Source organism: Lutra lutra, chromosome 1 (genome assembly GCF_902655055.1).
Source record: "Lutra lutra chromosome 1, mLutLut1.2, whole genome shotgun sequence".
In the NCBI taxonomy this organism is placed as follows: Eukaryota; Metazoa; Chordata; class Mammalia; order Carnivora; family Mustelidae; genus Lutra; species Lutra lutra.
In genome coordinates, this window is record NC_062278.1 from 67,730,292 (window position 1) to 67,746,229 (window position 15,938).

General features: G+C 40.5%; 1 protein-coding gene across 1 annotated transcript; it reads left to right on the forward strand.

Annotated features, from left to right (window-relative positions):
• The first annotated feature begins 4,081 nt into the window (after nt 1–4,081).
• NDUFB4 (NADH:ubiquinone oxidoreductase subunit B4) lies at nt 4,082–10,627 on the forward strand. The gene is made up of 3 exons (XM_047726097.1): nt 4,082–4,309; nt 8,451–8,597; nt 10,495–10,627. Exons 1-3 carry the CDS (start codon nt 4,130–4,132, stop codon nt 10,555–10,557), a joined length of 390 nt encoding a protein of 129 aa, XP_047582053.1. The 5' UTR covers nt 4,082–4,129; the 3' UTR covers nt 10,558–10,627.
• Nucleotides 10,628–15,938: the final 5,311 nt, after the last annotated feature.

Genomic DNA, 15,938 nt, shown 5'->3' on the forward strand with positions numbered 1-15,938 from the left:
GTCGTGTAACCTTCTTCATGACTGATTTGGACAGTGTCCAAATCAACAAAGCCACAGGTAAGTTGGATACAGAGAAAGCCACCCTCCCATGTGGTGCTTTAAGGCAATCTAGATTGAATACTGTCAAACTGACTCAATAATATCCTCTTTTGGAGGAAGAGTTAATGCTAGGTAAACAAAGAGAAAGTGGTTTAGTTGAGTCTCCTTGCAATTAAATTAATTAAATTAAGTCACATAGCACTTTGTGTCTCTTCCTTGCAGTCTTAACAAGACTGATAAACAGGAAGATGAGGGTTTGATGGGACCTGAAACTTACATAATTTGGGGGATGGGGCAGGGTGGAGATGGGGGTGGGATGGAGGTGCTTCTTTAAGGAAAAATGCCAATGATGACTAGAAGAATTTCCCACAGATTAGCTTCTGGTTCTGTATATTTTTAACCTCATTTCTCTTACTCTACCCATGTATTTCCAGGGCCAGGATTCACAGGACAAGTTCACATCACAACACAAATTCCCATCCTGTACCTTCATGGCACACTGGGAGTCGACAATACCCCTGGAAGACATTCCTGCACCTGGATGGCTAGCAGTAATTTAATTCCACTTGAAATTGATGTGAATCAAATAAGTATATCCCACTAAATTCAAATCTCTTTTCCCAGATCTCCCAAATGCCTCAGGCCACTGTGATCCACCCAACAGGAGAGAAAATGTGATAAAGGGTAAGGAAGTCAGAGAGGAGAAACACAACAGTCTTATTAGGCAATTGTGACTTAAATATCTTACTTTTTCTAATTTTACAAAAACAGAATGGCCATGTGAACACATTTCTGGAGAGGGTTCATGTAAGGAGGGGCCCTGCATTAGTTTGGCAGTACACCCGTTGCTGATATTCAATGTTAGGACAAGATTTTTTTAAACAAGAATAAAGGAAAATGCTCACTAAACATCAGCTGCTGTTAACCACGGATAAGTTAACTCTCTGGGCATTGGGTTTACTCACAAATTTACCTATGATCCTACCCAATAAGAGAAGAAATGCTTTTCATAAGCAGGAACTTCTCTGCCTCTTACAGTTTTTGTATTCACCTGTCCATCCTCTGTTCCCTGAAATCCTGTTTCAGTCTTGTAAACTGACCACCCCCACATATTTGCATTTCTCTCCTTCTCCACTTTACCACTTCATCCTCCCTCTTCCCATCAAACATAGGTACATATACTTAGTCCTTGTAATCCATGTCCCAATAAATTCTGATAAATTCTATTAGGAGAAGTAAAAGTTTTCAAAACATGAAACATTCTTTGGTGAAATGACCACTTATGAAATTGTTTCCCGCTTGAATTGTTCCATCTGCTAACCCTAGCGCCTACAACCACTCCTACCAAAGTCTTAGTCATCCATTTAGAAATATCTAGTCCTTAAAAAGAATAGAAATTTATTGCCAATCTTGCAAAAGATGTGGACTTCCATAAAATTAAAGTGATGTTGGTGAACTGCTGGATCCACATGCAAAGTGACTAATAAAGGAGGATCTCAGAGTTGGACCAGATAACAAAGGAAAAAAAAAAGACAATCAATAAGAATGATGACAATCAAAGCTTCAAAAGGAAATAGTTTAGTTTCAAAGGATTAAGGGAGGACCTTGGAATAACTGAATAAAACCCTCCAATATTCTGCAAATATAACCCTGCTGCAAAAATCAAATGCAAAGTGAAGGATAATGATTTATATAAAAATAACCATGCCCACAAATTAACACTTGATTTATCAGAACTAGCACACCATTGTAACTGTAATTGTAGTCTTAGATGTTAAATATAAGAAATTCATTTTCATAATTTTTTGATTACATTATTTCAAGATAAAGTCTCAATCAAAGGGAGGACCTTTCCTGGAAAAAGGAAGAGGGAAAGGAAGACCTTTTGTACTCATCTCCATGTTTCCCAAACACAATTGTAGAAGAATCCTCTCAGGAAACTGTAAAAATTACAGGCTCCTGGGTTCCCCTGCCAGATCATTGCTGAATCTTCAAGAGCAGAATAGAACTTAGGACTCCATCTTTTTGACAATCATCTTAAGGGATCCTTATGATAATCAAGCAAATGTAGGAATAAACACCTTAGCTATTCCAAAGGGAAATGATGTAATTTATTCTCTCTGTCATTCTCTTTCTTTCCCTCTCTCTTAACTTTACAAAGTCTTTAAAACTTTGTCATCTATAGTCATCGTACTCCTTTCTTCTCTCTTTTATCCTTTTTGCATGCCCTTCTTCCCAGATCAGTGTCTAATCTATAAATCAAAGGTTTTTGAAACTTTATCAAGATTGTCTTTAGAATTTACAAACTGGGGCGCCTGGGTGGCTCAGTGGGTTAAGCCGCTGCCTTCGGCTCAGGTCATGATCCCAGGTCCTGGGTTCGAGCCCCACATCGGGCTTTCTGCTCAGCAGGGAGCCTGCTTCCTCCTCTCTCTCTGCCTGCCTCTCTGCTTACTTGTGATTTCTCTCTGTCAAATAAATAAATAAAGTCTTTAAAAAAAAATTTACAAACTGCTCCTGCATTTCATTTTGTTTTATGGTATTTTAAAACACCTTTGAAAAAAAAAACAAAACAGAACTCCTTTTTTTCTCATTCCTTTAAAATTGAGTGTCTGTGATTTGCTTCAAATTTCTTTTTTTCTACATTCCCTCAGCCTGTATTCTCATGAGTCCATTTTGCTCTATATTCATTTGGACATTAAACTGCTTTGCAAATATTATCATACCCTGTCTGTTCTTTCTGTACTGCCTGTACTGTCAGCTCCTTGAAGACAAATACCACGTCCTTCATTTCTTCTGCATTTCCCCCACTGAGCCTAGAAGATTGACTAAGATTGACTAGTGTGCAGAATGCTTCACCTAGTGGGTGCTTAATAAATATTTTAAAACAGTATTAAAATGTTGAATAAATTTGACAGCAGTGCTTCTCCTCATCGCTGCAAATGCCGACACTTTCTAGGTCCCTTCTCTGCCTAGCAACCATTTCCCAACATACCTATAGTCCCCAGACATTTCATCCAAGCTGAAGCTCTCTTTTGATCCAGCTTTCCTTGCCTGAGTTATGGAAATATTGTTCACATGTTTTCCCCTGTGGAATGTCTGACTCATACCCACAGACCCTGCTTGTGCAACTTGAAGTTGCTTTTTTCCCCTGGTGATAGTGGGAGGAGGACAGTAGCAATGAAGAAGGTTTCCTTTCCGGTTACCCACCTTTTTTTTTCTCCCCAAGTCATCTTTCACATTAAGATATAATGCCTTTATGCATAAAGGCACCATCTAAAGATGATTTTTCTTCTTAGCACCCTAAGAGTGCTAAAGATTTTAGGTAAGAGGTTTTAGTATTTTAACTAAATACTGTTTCTTAACGACCTTTATTCAGTACTTCATTTGTTAACGATTTACTATGGTCAGGCAGGCAACATCTCTCTTATAACATCATTCTCCTATTAAACATTATTTCGTGCCTATGAAAAACACACCGCTACTTATGCTGTACCGATCTAATATGGTAACGTACAGAAAAGCGTATTCTTTTTCTTGGTTAGAACACTGTGTTTTGCAAAGCACTTTGGCACGTATTTGTTATCTTATTTAATCTTCACAAAAGGTTTGCTAGGTGGATAGAATAGGGGTCATTATCCAGAATGAGCAAGAGGAAACTCGGAAACGCTAAGTGACTTGTCCAAAGTCACACACCTTGGAGTGACCCACACTGAAACAGGATTCTAGCTACGTCCAGTCCCATTTTCTGTCTGCCAGTCTCACACAGCTCAACTTCACAAAATAAAGCTCTGCTATGTCCCTAGAGATATGTAAAGCTGCTAGAAAGAAGCAACAAGCAACAGATTGTGGTAGGTAAAAGTAGGAAGCGGGGGTGGGGAGAAGAAAGGGTAAGGAAAGCGCACTGTGCATGCGCAGATCGCTATTCCCGGTACAGGACCTTGAGGAAGGTTAACGAAAGAAGCCGAGCTCCGGAGGAAACTTACTGCCTACCTTCCGCTAATGCGCAGGCGCATTCCCTCAGGACGGCTGTCAGACTAAAGCGGGAGGGTCTCGGACTCGCGCAGGCGCAGTTGTGTGCCGGATTGCCAAGATGTCGTTCCCCAAGTACGAGCCGTCGTCTCTGGCTACCCTACCCTCTACCCTCGACCCGGCCGAATACAACGTATCTCCGGAAGCTCGGAAGGCGCAAGCCGAGCGGTTGGCCATAAGATCCCGACTTAAACGGGAGTATCTGCTTCAGTACAACGACCCCAAACGCCAAGGGCTCATCGTGAGTCGTGGGCCAGCCGGGCGGGAATCGAGGGCCAGAGTCCGGGCGGTCCCCCTTCCCCGACCGGGCAGCCCAAACCCGCCAAGGGAGGCCACGCAGCGGGGCGGCCACCGTTCCCGATCAGTATCTTAGACTTTGGCCCACTTCCAGGCTGAGAGAGCAGGGCCACCTTCTAGCCCTTTGACCTTGGGCGGAGAATTCGGTGGTCAAGAGGACGGTTCTAGATTCACACCTGGTTGGATTTGAGTCCTGACTTGATCACTTCCCGCCTGGGTAGTCTTAAGAGACTCACCTCTGCTGTTCAGCCCCGGTTTTCCTGTCTGAAAAATGGGGATAATACAGTACTTCCAATCAGGAGGCTGTTAGGACTAAATGAGATAAGGCATATGACTGGCCAACACAGTGCCTGAGCTGTAATGAGTTGTTCAGAAAATGTGTGTGTAATTTAAAAAAAAACAAAACGGTTTTCTACCTTTCAGTTCACAGCTCCTAGCAATACTGCTCTCTCCTGATGGGAATATAGTGATTTTTTTCAGTTTATATCTTTTGAAGGCCCCAAAACTATGCAGCTAGTTGAAACTCTGGTTTTTGGAATTAGATGCCAAAGCAGAACATAGTGACGAACTAGATGACTTTAGTTTGCCAAACCCTTCCAAAGGTTAGTTTTCTGGTCTTCTTATGTGGGGAAGAATAGAATAGTACATTCTTTATAGAATCATTGTCAGGTAAATGAGATATTTGTATAACATTGCAGGCACTTTATGTGTTACTAGTAAACTGATAGCTATTATATTTAGTGAGTAGGCTTTTCAGTAATTTTCTGTACAGGAACTATTTAAATACGATGTCAAATATGATACTAAAGAAACAAAAAACAACCAGAACTTCCCTCAAAAGTTGCATTGGTGTTCTGTAGGACTTTTTGGAAGTTAGTAGAATTGAAGGAAATTTACATCGTGCAGGCACTATCTAAACCCTTTCTGAATATTATTCAAATGTCAAAGTATTCAAAGAGTTAGGCCCTGTTATTATCCCCATTTTATGGATGAGAAGACAACATGGGAAGGACAAGTAGGTTATAGAGTGATATTCCCTTAGCAAGTGATAGAGCAGAATTTAAACTTTGAACTGTGTAACTCAAAACATTTGCTTAACCAGTTGGTTGTACATTCTCCAGTCAGAACCATGTTTACTTGAGAAGGTGTGGAGGGAGACATTTGTTATTGACATACTCACACAGGTTTGATGTGCCAGATAGCCAAAGCTTAAACCCCAGATTTTCTCTTCCCTAGTTCTGTGCCCTAGGACAGTTTCAGATTTGTCATATAAGAGACAGTAATACCTGCCTCATTGGTGGTTCTGTTAAATGAGTGCTTGGCACTTAATCATTTAATGATCAATACATGGGAATTCCTTGCCTAATCTTTACCAGTGATTGATTCAGTGATTAAGTAATTGCTGTTATAGGCCAGGCCCTATTTTAGATGCTGAGGTCTCAGTGTAGATTCCTGTCCTTGCAGAGCTTGCTTTCTCCAGTGAATCAGACAAGTAATAAACAAGTTAAAAAACTAAATTGTTTAGCTTGTTAGTGGCAAGTGATAAGAAAAATAAAGCAAGGAAGGGATTAGGAATGTGTGTTGTGTAGTAGGAAGGGATAGCTGCTGAAATTTTAGATACCCCTAGGGAAGGCCTTCCTTAGAAGGTGACAAGAAGGAAGTGAGATGAGGGAGCTAGCCACACACAGCCCTCTGGGAAAGTAGCATTTTAGGTAGAGGGGATAGCAGGTGTAGGGGTCCTTAGACAGAAGTATGCCTGGTTAGTTCCAAAAATACTGAAGAGACCATTGTGACTAAAGTGGAGAAAGGTGAGAGCAAAGTGGAACTAGATCACACCAAGCTTTGCAGATTGTTGTAAGGCATTTTACTGTGTAGGTAGTCTGCCCTTATATTTTTAACATCTCTCTGGTTGCTTAGTTGAAAATAGGTTACGGAGGAGAGCAAGGAGCCTAAGAGGCTTTTGAGGTAATTAGGGTTTTGGCAATGGAGGTGGTAAGTATTGAGTTCTGAGTATGTATTGAAAGTAAAGCCAACCAGATTTGCTAGCAGATTGACATGAGGTGTAAGAGTGAGAAGGGTCAGTGATGATTCCAAGGTTTTTTGACCTAAGTGATCAGAAGAATGAAGTTGCTTTTTACCAACGTGGAAAAGAATGTGAGAGGAGCAGGGATGGAGGTGGAGTGGAATATTGGTAAATCAGTTTGAGATACATCACATTTGACATGCTTGTTAGACAACATGGCATTGTTGAGCAGGCAGTTGGACATTATGTCTGGAGTTTGGGGTAGAGGTCTGGGAAGGTATAATTTTGGGAGACATTGACCTATAGTTGGATATTTAAAACAATGTGACTGGAGGAGGTAGATCATCAAGAGAATGAATGTAGATAGATAAGACCAGCAAGGTCTAAGATCCAATATTAAGAGATTGGAGAGATAAGGAAGAAGAGAGCAAAAGAGACTAAGAGGAAATGGCCGTAGAGTTAGGGGGAAAACCAGGCAGGTGTGTGCCCCGAAAGGCAAAAGAAATAGTTTCAAGGAGTTTTCACCATGTCACATGCTGCTGATAGTTCTTGGGACATGGAGTAGTGTCCAAAAAGGAGAACTATTTCCCATGGAGTATGTTTTGGAACCTCTCTTAACAACAGTACGGGTTCCATGAACTATGGTCATGAGGCTGTTGATATTTTCATGGAATGAAATGTCTGATTCTGGAAGACCAGTTTGGCAGATAAATATGTAGAAAGGTGACTGGTGGATTGAGAGCTCTGTCATGTGAGAGTCATTCATAGCAGAAGGGATAAATAAAGAATAGATGTATTAAACTTAAATATTCCTTTGAACCTGTCTATAACCTGGGTCTTCACCTTTACTATTTTCTGCAAACAGTTTGGTTTAAAATGTATCTGTGGAAGATCCAGTTTAATTATTTCAGTCCTACCAATCATGACTTCTTGGTGGTATATTGAATGTTCTCCTTTGGTATTAAAGTTTTAAAGCTGATTTCATCTGGTTATTTTTAATCTGCCTATCAGTTAATTGGAGCAAATAATTCTATAAAGTATTTGGGGATATAGCTAATTAAATTTAATTATGTGTTTGGGGCAGATTTGCTGTCTTACGTAGTTGTTCTAGTATAAATATATTAAAATGGACAGTTTTTTCGCTTAACCAAGACAGTCTGATTATTTTTCTTTAACAACAATCTTGTCCTCACTAGAAATTATTTTAATAGCATAAGATGTAATAATTTTGCTTATAAAATATCAAACAAGTCAGCTTAAAAGATGTCATAATTTTGCTTATAAAATATCAAACAAGTCAGCTTAAAAATCTTAAAAGTTCAGAGTTGGCCTACTACAGTCTTCACCTTCCTGCAATTTATTTGAAGCCTGGAAAGACAGTGCAGCATTGGGGGTAGCATTAGAAAGGGTCCTAGAAACAAAGTACAAAGCATGATAGAGCATATGAAATCTGTCCTCATTGGGAATACTGTGATTCAGTTGGTCACTTCAAGAAGGACAATGAAGCTACAAAACAATCCAGGAAAAAAAAATTATCAAAGAGAAAAAGTGGTTTCTCTGATGGATTAAAAAGATTAGGTTTCTTAAATCTTTTTTTTTTTTTTTAAAGATTTTATTTATTTATTGGACAGAGAGATCACAAGTAGGCAGAGAGGCAGGCAGAGAGAGAGGAGGAAGCAGGCTCCCCGCTGAGCAGAGAGCCCAATGCGGGGCTCGATCCCAGCACCCTGGGATCATGACCTGAGCCGAAGGCAGAGGCTTAACCCACTGAGCCACCCAGGCGCCCCAGTTTCTTAAATCTTAAATAAACAGAAAGCTGAAGGTTGATAGAAGAACCTTTTAAATTCTGAAGGACTTGAACGGGATAGGATCATCAGAGAGTTAGTCAGCAAATACTAGAAATGAAAGATCTTCCCTGAAGCTATTCAGGAATATTCAGGGTATACCCTTAACTGTGGTGGGGCACAAAAGGTGCCCTCTGCCCCCCCACAGAAGTTTTGATGAGATTGTTTCAGTGTGGCCCTACTTAAGTTCCGTAACTTTTTGTTTTTCTGAATTTTAGGAAGATCCTGCGTTGATTCGTTGGACCCATGCAAGATCAGCAAACATCTATCCCAATTTCAGACCCACTCCCAAGACCTCGCTCTTAGGAGCTCTGTTTGGAATGGGGCCCCTTTTCTTCTGGTTTTATGTTTTCAAATCTGACAGAGTAAGTATTGGGACCTGACGTTTAGTTTCTATGTGACAGGTTCCCCTGTTCTGGCTGCAGCTCTTTCTCTCGGCATTTGCCACCAGTGCTCCTCCCACCTCAGTCCTCTCCTCTTCCTTCAGTTTCTCTCTTCTTTTATCTCTTATTTGTTTCCAGCAGGAGTTAAAACAGAAAGTTTCAAGTATGTGTTTGGTTGCATTGCTTTATCATTTCAACTCATTGAAATAATACTTTGCTAAAAATCACAATAGTCTTTCAAATTTCTTTCAAATTTAATTTCAACTTAAAATAATAAGTTGGTCAGTTTAAATTTCTAAGGCTTGAACTTAGACTGAAATGAAAGCATTTTCCTGGTGTGTTTTAGGTGATGTAAAGGAATTGTGCTATGACTATTAAGCAAGAGAATACAGAAGTGACTTTAGAAAGTTAACACTAAGGGGGCTCCTGGGTGGCTCAGTAGGTTAGGTGTCGGACTCTGGATGTCGGCTCCGGGCATGAAGTCAGGATTGTTGAGATCAAGCTCTGCATCTCACTTCCACACTGGGCATGGAGCCTGCTTAAGGTTGTCTCTCTCTCTCTTCTTCTGCCCTTCCCCTGCTTGCATGTGCATTCTCTCTGTCTTAAAAAATTAAATATAAGTTAATACAGAAGTTAAACTTTCCTATTTTGACTTACCTTTAGATATTATCTTTGCAAACCTTTATCTTGAGTTTTCTTAGTTCATTATTTTAAAAAGATGGTTATTTGGGTTAAGTATTAGCAGAATACATAAATCATTTAGTGTGTTACCAGTTTGTATGAATTCTAATCAGTGTTGGTCACATTTTGTTGATTAATGTTAAAACTTTGTGATATGCTAACAGTAGGAAAGCAAAAGCAATCTGTGGTGGGAATCTGCCATCAGAGGCCATATGATTGCAGAGAAAGCCAATTTTGTCTTTGACACCAGGCCATCCTGGTACTAGCCCCCAGAAGGCCTTGTGTCGCCATCTAGAATGGAGCCCATTCATCTAGGTCTGTCTTAAACTGGCCAGTCCATTCTCCTGTAAGAGCTTCTATATTTTGATTGTCTGATAAAGTACCCGCTTAACAAAAAGGCCACACTTATCCAGAAGGTGTTTGTATCTTGCTTTTGACATACGCTTTTTAGTGGGGTAATATAATTCTTCCAGCATGTGCATAAATTGTTTTTTAATAGGAGTGTTTTCTCATTGTCCCTTTATTTCTTCAGACTGCTACTTCCTCACATATACCCTATAGGCTTTAGACAGTGGGGGGTTGGAATTAGGTTTGGAGTATTTTAGTCCGGTTTTTTAGAGTTGTACCATGGGTTATGCCAGATTACATTGGTTCTTTGTTTATTTTTGTATTTTCCAGTACCTTTTTTGTTTGTATATTTTGCAAAATGGTCACCACAGTAAATGTTAGGCAACATCTGTTATCATACATAGTTACAAAAGACAATCTTTTTTCTTATGATGAGGACTTAAGATTAATTCTCTTAGCAACTTTCAAATATTCCATACAGTATTATTAACTATAGTCACCATTGTTGTACATGACATCCCCATGACTTACTTATTGTATAATTGGTACTTTGTACCTTTTGACCCCTTCCAGCCATTTTGCCCACCACCCACCCCCTGCCTCTGTCAGCTACCAGTCTGTTCTCTGTATTTATAAGCTTGTACCTATGAAATGGCAAGATTTCATTCCTTTTTTTTTTTTTTAAATGGCTGAATAGTGTTCCATGTGTACATATACATATCCATTGATGGACACTTAGGTTATTTCTGTATCTTGGCTATTGTAAGTAATGTTGCAATGAACACAGGTCAGAATGTATTGTTTCTAATGAAGCTTTTTTTGTTTTGTTATGTTTTTTCTGTCTTTACAGGATAGGAAAGAAAAACTTATCCAGGAAGGAAAATTGGATCGAACATGGAACATTTCATATTAAGTCTGGCAGTGATGACTCTGTATTATTGTTTAAATAAATCTTCTATTAATCATTAAAAACTTTCTTATTATTTCCTTGAGTCAACAAACATTTGCTGGATATATAATATAAGAGTTCACAGTTGCATAGAGAAACAGATTCATGTTCATTCATTTAGTCATTCAGCAAAAGAGCATCTGCTGTGAGCCAGGTACTGTGCTGTGTGCCCAGAATACAGCGGTCGATAAAACAGACTGAGGCTCTGTACTTAAAGACTACACACTCGGACAACTGTCACAAGACTGAAAGGGCAACACGGAAGCATGAAAAGGCAAGATGTGTTGAGTATGGCAAGATGAGGGGCCACTGTCGGGTGATAAGACAAGAGCAGGCCACATTAAATGGAAGTAAAATGGTTTAACACATGCTTTGGAGGTTAAATTGGGGTCAGAATCCCATCTCAGGCTTAACAGTTGGAATACAAGGCCTCCTGTTTCCCCATCTCTGGCATGGAGATAGTAAAGCCTACTTTCTCATAAGGTCGTGAAGATGAAAATGAGATAATAGTACTGCTCAATAAAGTAAAGCTACATGCTTTATAGTTCAGTCTTGAAACAGTAGGGTAACAGTTTTATTTATGAAGGTGGAATAAAGTGTTACGGGGCTCTTTGGGGCTGATTTACATTAGTACGTTAGTTTTAACTTTCAGAGCATACAAGTATTTTCATCTGGTTCTTTTATGAGTCTGAGATACTCTGAAATGCAGAGCTTGAGAGACAAGCTTTTGTGCAGGTAGTTTATATTAGGGAGTCATTGAAGAACAAGTGTCAGACTGGGAAGAGTAAAATAGCTAGAGGGACAGCCCATCAAGTTACATGCTATTGGCCTGTTGCCTCAGAGTAGTGGGCTCATTCCCACTAGGGACATTCTGAAGAGCCCTGTGGAATGTACATAGAATGTTCCCTGCAGACAAGGAGAAAACAAGTATCCACTAGCTACTCCCCTAGTTGGTCACAGGTTGTCTCGTGCTAATTGTCTTTCACTTCTAGGTATGGGCGAGCCTCAGAATAGCTGAAGGTTTTTACAGGTTTCTTACGTGGAGGCGGAAGGAAGCTTGGGGCAGAAAGAGATGTGCTATACGGCTGAGGTGGCATATTGTCAGGTCACACCTACAGGAGCTCAGGACAGCAGCAACTGGAGTAAAATGATGGGCCAAGAGGAAGTGAGATAGGTACAAAAGGTAGACGATTTCCTTATCCACTCCATGTTCTGCTTAGATCTGCACACGTTCATCTGCAGTACCATTCAGGGAGGTGGTTAGGTACCATCTCAATATAGGAGGTTTAGTGGAACAAGATTCAGTCCCACACTGTTGAAACTGGTCTGAAGCTGTAACAGATTCATCATTTCCCCCCACAATGCTCTAGATTTTCCTTCCTTGGCCATCACTTTAGAAGGTCTAGAATGCTTGCCTGATGCGAGATAGAGAACCTTTATCTGCGAGGCCAGAACCTTAGTTACTCTTGTATCATCAGGCCTTGGCTGCAGCAATTACCTGTTCACATTCATCACTGGACATGGAAGCACTGAGAAGCACCAGTGACTCCCTTGGATTCCAGATATATCCCCTGGGTCCCCATTTTGTAGTAGCAACCCTAGCTCCTTATCATGAAGGTTACTTAGTGCTGCTAATACGGAAATTTTTTTTTTTTTTTTTTTTTTTTTTGGTCTGTTTCCCAGGCACAAGAAGTCCAAAATGACCAGGAGGTAATCACAGCTTCAGATTAAAGTGAAATCCTCTGATACTGTGATTTATAATAAATATATATTTAGTCTTTGTCCTTGTTTCTGGCCCAGAGCTCCTAAAACCCTCAGGATTTTCTAATGATAAGATAGAGGTATCTTGGGCGCCTGGGTGGCTCAGTGGGTTAAGCCGCTGCCTTTGGCTCAGGTCATGATCCCAGGGTCCTGGGATCGAGCCCCACATCGGGCTCTCTGCTCAGCGGGGAGCCTGCTTCCTCCTCTCTTTCTGCCTCCCACTCTGCCTACTTGTGGTTTCTCTCTCTCTCTCTCCAACAAATAAATAAATAAAATCTTTAAAAAAAAAAAAAAGAGGGCGCCTGGGTGGCTCAGTGGGTTAAGCCGCTGCCTTCGGCTCAGGTCATGATCTCAGGGTCCTGGGATCGAGTCCCGCATCGGGCTCTCTGCTCAGCAGGGAGCCTGCTTCCCTTCTTCTCTCTCTGCCTGCCTCTCTGCCTACTTGTGATTTCTCTCTCTCAAATAAAAAATAAATAAAATCTTAAAAAAAAAAAAAGAGGTATCTTGTTAGGTTACTGAGCTAAGTTTTGACCACACTTAAGCCTGGGTCTGGTTGCCAAGGGAACCAACAGTGATGAGAGGTTGGAACTTTGGAACTGTTTAGGATATTTAGGATAGTTCTATTCTTAAATTTTGAGGAACCTTCACGTTGTTCTCCACAAGTGGTTATACCAGTTTATTTTCCTACCAACAGTGCACAAGAGTTCCTTTTTCTCTACTTTCTCACCAACACTATCACTGGATTTATAAATACCTTCTCCCATTCCATAGGTTGCCTTTTCGTTTTGTTGATTGTAATAAAATATTTTTGTTAACATCAAGAATTTATTGAGCAATATATTCCTAAGAGTTTAATCAATTCCTAAAGATTTTTTTTTTAAAGATTTTATTTATTTATTTGACAGACAGAGATCACAAGTAGACAGAGAGGCAGGCAGAGAGAGAGAGGGAAGCAGGCTCCCCGCCGAGCAGAGAGCCCGATGTGGGACTCGATCCCAGGACCCTGAGATCATGACCTGAGCCGAAGGCAGCGGCCCAACCCACTGAGCCACCCAAGCGCCCCAATTCCTAAAGATTTTTTATTACCACAAATAATGCCCCAAATCACACCCAGAAGTGGTCTGGTGAGAATACCAATTACCAACTCATCTGAGTGCTTAATGTTACCATGTGTCTGACCATTATTGCCGGCCCTGAGCACTGGGCACAGGAGCCTACAGTGGTATTGCTGCCTCTGTTGGCCCAAAAGCTCAAGCATATTAAAAGTAAACCACCAGAGAGACTTTCTCAAGGTTCCCATATCTTCCCATCACTTGCTCCTGAGTTTGGGAGAATGTGATTGGCTGTGCCTGACTTCTATCTGCAGGGAAGGCTGAAAAAGCAAGGGTATGGCATGTTCAGCTCTAAAGTATGAGGCAGATAAGGAATTCCCAAACAAGAAAGTGGTTCAGGGGCGCCTGGGTGGCTCAGTGGGTTAAGCCACTGCCTTCGGCCCAGGTCATGATCTCAGGGTCCTGGGATCGAGCTCCACATCGGGCTCTCTGCTCAGCAGGGAGCCTGCTTCCCCCTCTCTCTCTGCCTGCTTCTCTGCTACCTGTGATCTCTCTCTCTCTCTCTGTCAAATAAATAAATAAATAAATCTTAAAAAAAAAAAAAAAGAAAGTGGTTCAAATGCTGAGCATCCAAAAATGACAAGGAACTAGAACCAGATCATAAGGCTCTTACCACAATTAAGACCCTTAGGCTTCATCCTGATGGCAATGGGAGTCACTGAAGGTATTAAGCAGGAATAACCTGATAAGATTTGCATTCCTGGAAGATCATTCTGGATCTGGACAAGGATCTCAGGGCAAGAAAGGCTAGAGGATGACTAGTAATCAGGCTGTTGTAAGACTTTAGGCTAGGAATGATTTTCAATTTTGAGACAGCCCTGTATGAAGAACAAAGTAGTCCCTGCTAATCCCAGGATGACTCATTTGGATGTGAACTTGTCGAAAGCTTTATGAAAGTCTAAATATATTATCTCTATTAGTTCCCCTTTATGCACATGCATGAGGAGCCAGTCTTCTTAATATTCCTTTATCTGTACATGACATCCCTTCCCCTCTCCAGGATAATATTGCTTCTGTAACAGGCTGGTTTGTTAAATAATGTGTCTTTTTACCCTTTATTATGGATCCTGCCTAGAGGAAAAGATCACATTCATGCTCAGACAAAATCCCATTGGTTTCATTCCCTGATTTATATTCCATTTTATTTTTTCCTCATTCTTGGTAGCACTTGACACAGTCTCATAACTTTGGGGAAGATACAGAGTCCTGGTTATTTCTCTATTCTTCAGGTTCATTAATGGAGTATTTGAAAAGATTAGAGATCTGTATGTGAAACTATCTTGATCAAATATGCATGATTTAAAAATATGGACAGCACCTTAAAATTAGCTCTAAGTATATTCAGAGACTGAATTTCAAAGTTTCTGCTGCTACTCTCTACCTTTTGGTGAACACATAGAATTTTATCATGTTTCTAGTAGAGAATCTGTGTGTACCTCTGATTGTAATGTTTGCACTTGTTTCCCTGCTGGCCTCCTTGTTTACTGCCATTTCCCTAGCAGAGAGAGATCCTTTCTGTTGCTACTGTGACCTGGAGGGACATTGAACTAAGTCATCCACCTGTACACCCGTCAACATCTCCAGAAAGTTCAGTGTGCAAAGGTCTCATTGCCAAGCTTCAGGATTTGAAAGATTAAAGTCAAGCTGAAAGTCTGACATCTGATCTCTGAATGTTGCTGGTGAAACATCTGAGATTTCTGCAGCAAACTTACCCTTAGAATTCAAGTTCTGGGGCCCTTGGGTGGCTCAGTCATTAAGCGTCTGCCTTTGGCTCAGGTCATGATCCCAGGGTCTTGGGATTAAGCCCCGCATTGGGCTCCCTGCTTGGCAGGAAGCCTTTTTCTCCCTCACCCTCTCCCCCTGCTTATATTCCCTCTCTTGCTGTCTCTGTCTCTGTTAAATAAATAAATAAAATCTTTTTTTTTTTTAAAAAGAAGAATTCAAGTTATTTTCCTCCATAATCACAAGGAATATCACCTGATCAGTTTTGAGCTAATTCTTTACTTCTATCACCAATTGCATTTAAATCATTCCTGTCTTATTTAATAATTAGGTTCTAAAAATATTGGGGGTGGGAGTGGGGAAAGGAGGCAACTGGCTGAGGCTGCTCCAGAAATCAATATAGGAAGGACTCAGTGGTTGCAATATGAAATTGTTGTGAGTAGGAGGAGAAGGTGTAAACTCTTGAAACTGCATTTGCATGGTTAAGCATATATTTTTTTTTACTTACATTATGTTTCATAATTAAAAACATGAAATTTGCTAGAGAGTGTTTTATTTATGCCTCATATAGGATGGAGACAGCGTCAAAGAGTTACTACTTTTTATATGAAGTGGCTTGGGTGATGGTAGATGGAAATAAGGGAGGTCAATTACCCTGAAGCCATCTATTAGAGTCTGGATAGACAGCTTCTCCTCCAAAATCATGCTCTGCAGAAGGGGAGGCACAGAAGTGTTTGGTCCTATCAGGGT

What these genes read in the sequence shown, in the direction of transcription:
- NDUFB4 (XM_047726097.1), top strand. Translation starts at nt 4,130, where the DNA reads ATGTCGTTCCCCAAGTACGAGCCGTCGTCTCTGGCTACCCTACCCTCT. An exon ending in CCAAACGCCAAGGGCTCATC is followed by an intron (nt 4,310 to 8,450) that starts GTGAGTCGTGGG and finishes TCTGAATTTTAG; the next exon opens with GAAGATCCTGCGTTGATTCG. An exon ending in ATGTTTTCAAATCTGACAGA is followed by an intron (nt 8,598 to 10,494) that starts GTAAGTATTGGG and finishes CTGTCTTTACAG; the next exon opens with GATAGGAAAGAAAAACTTAT.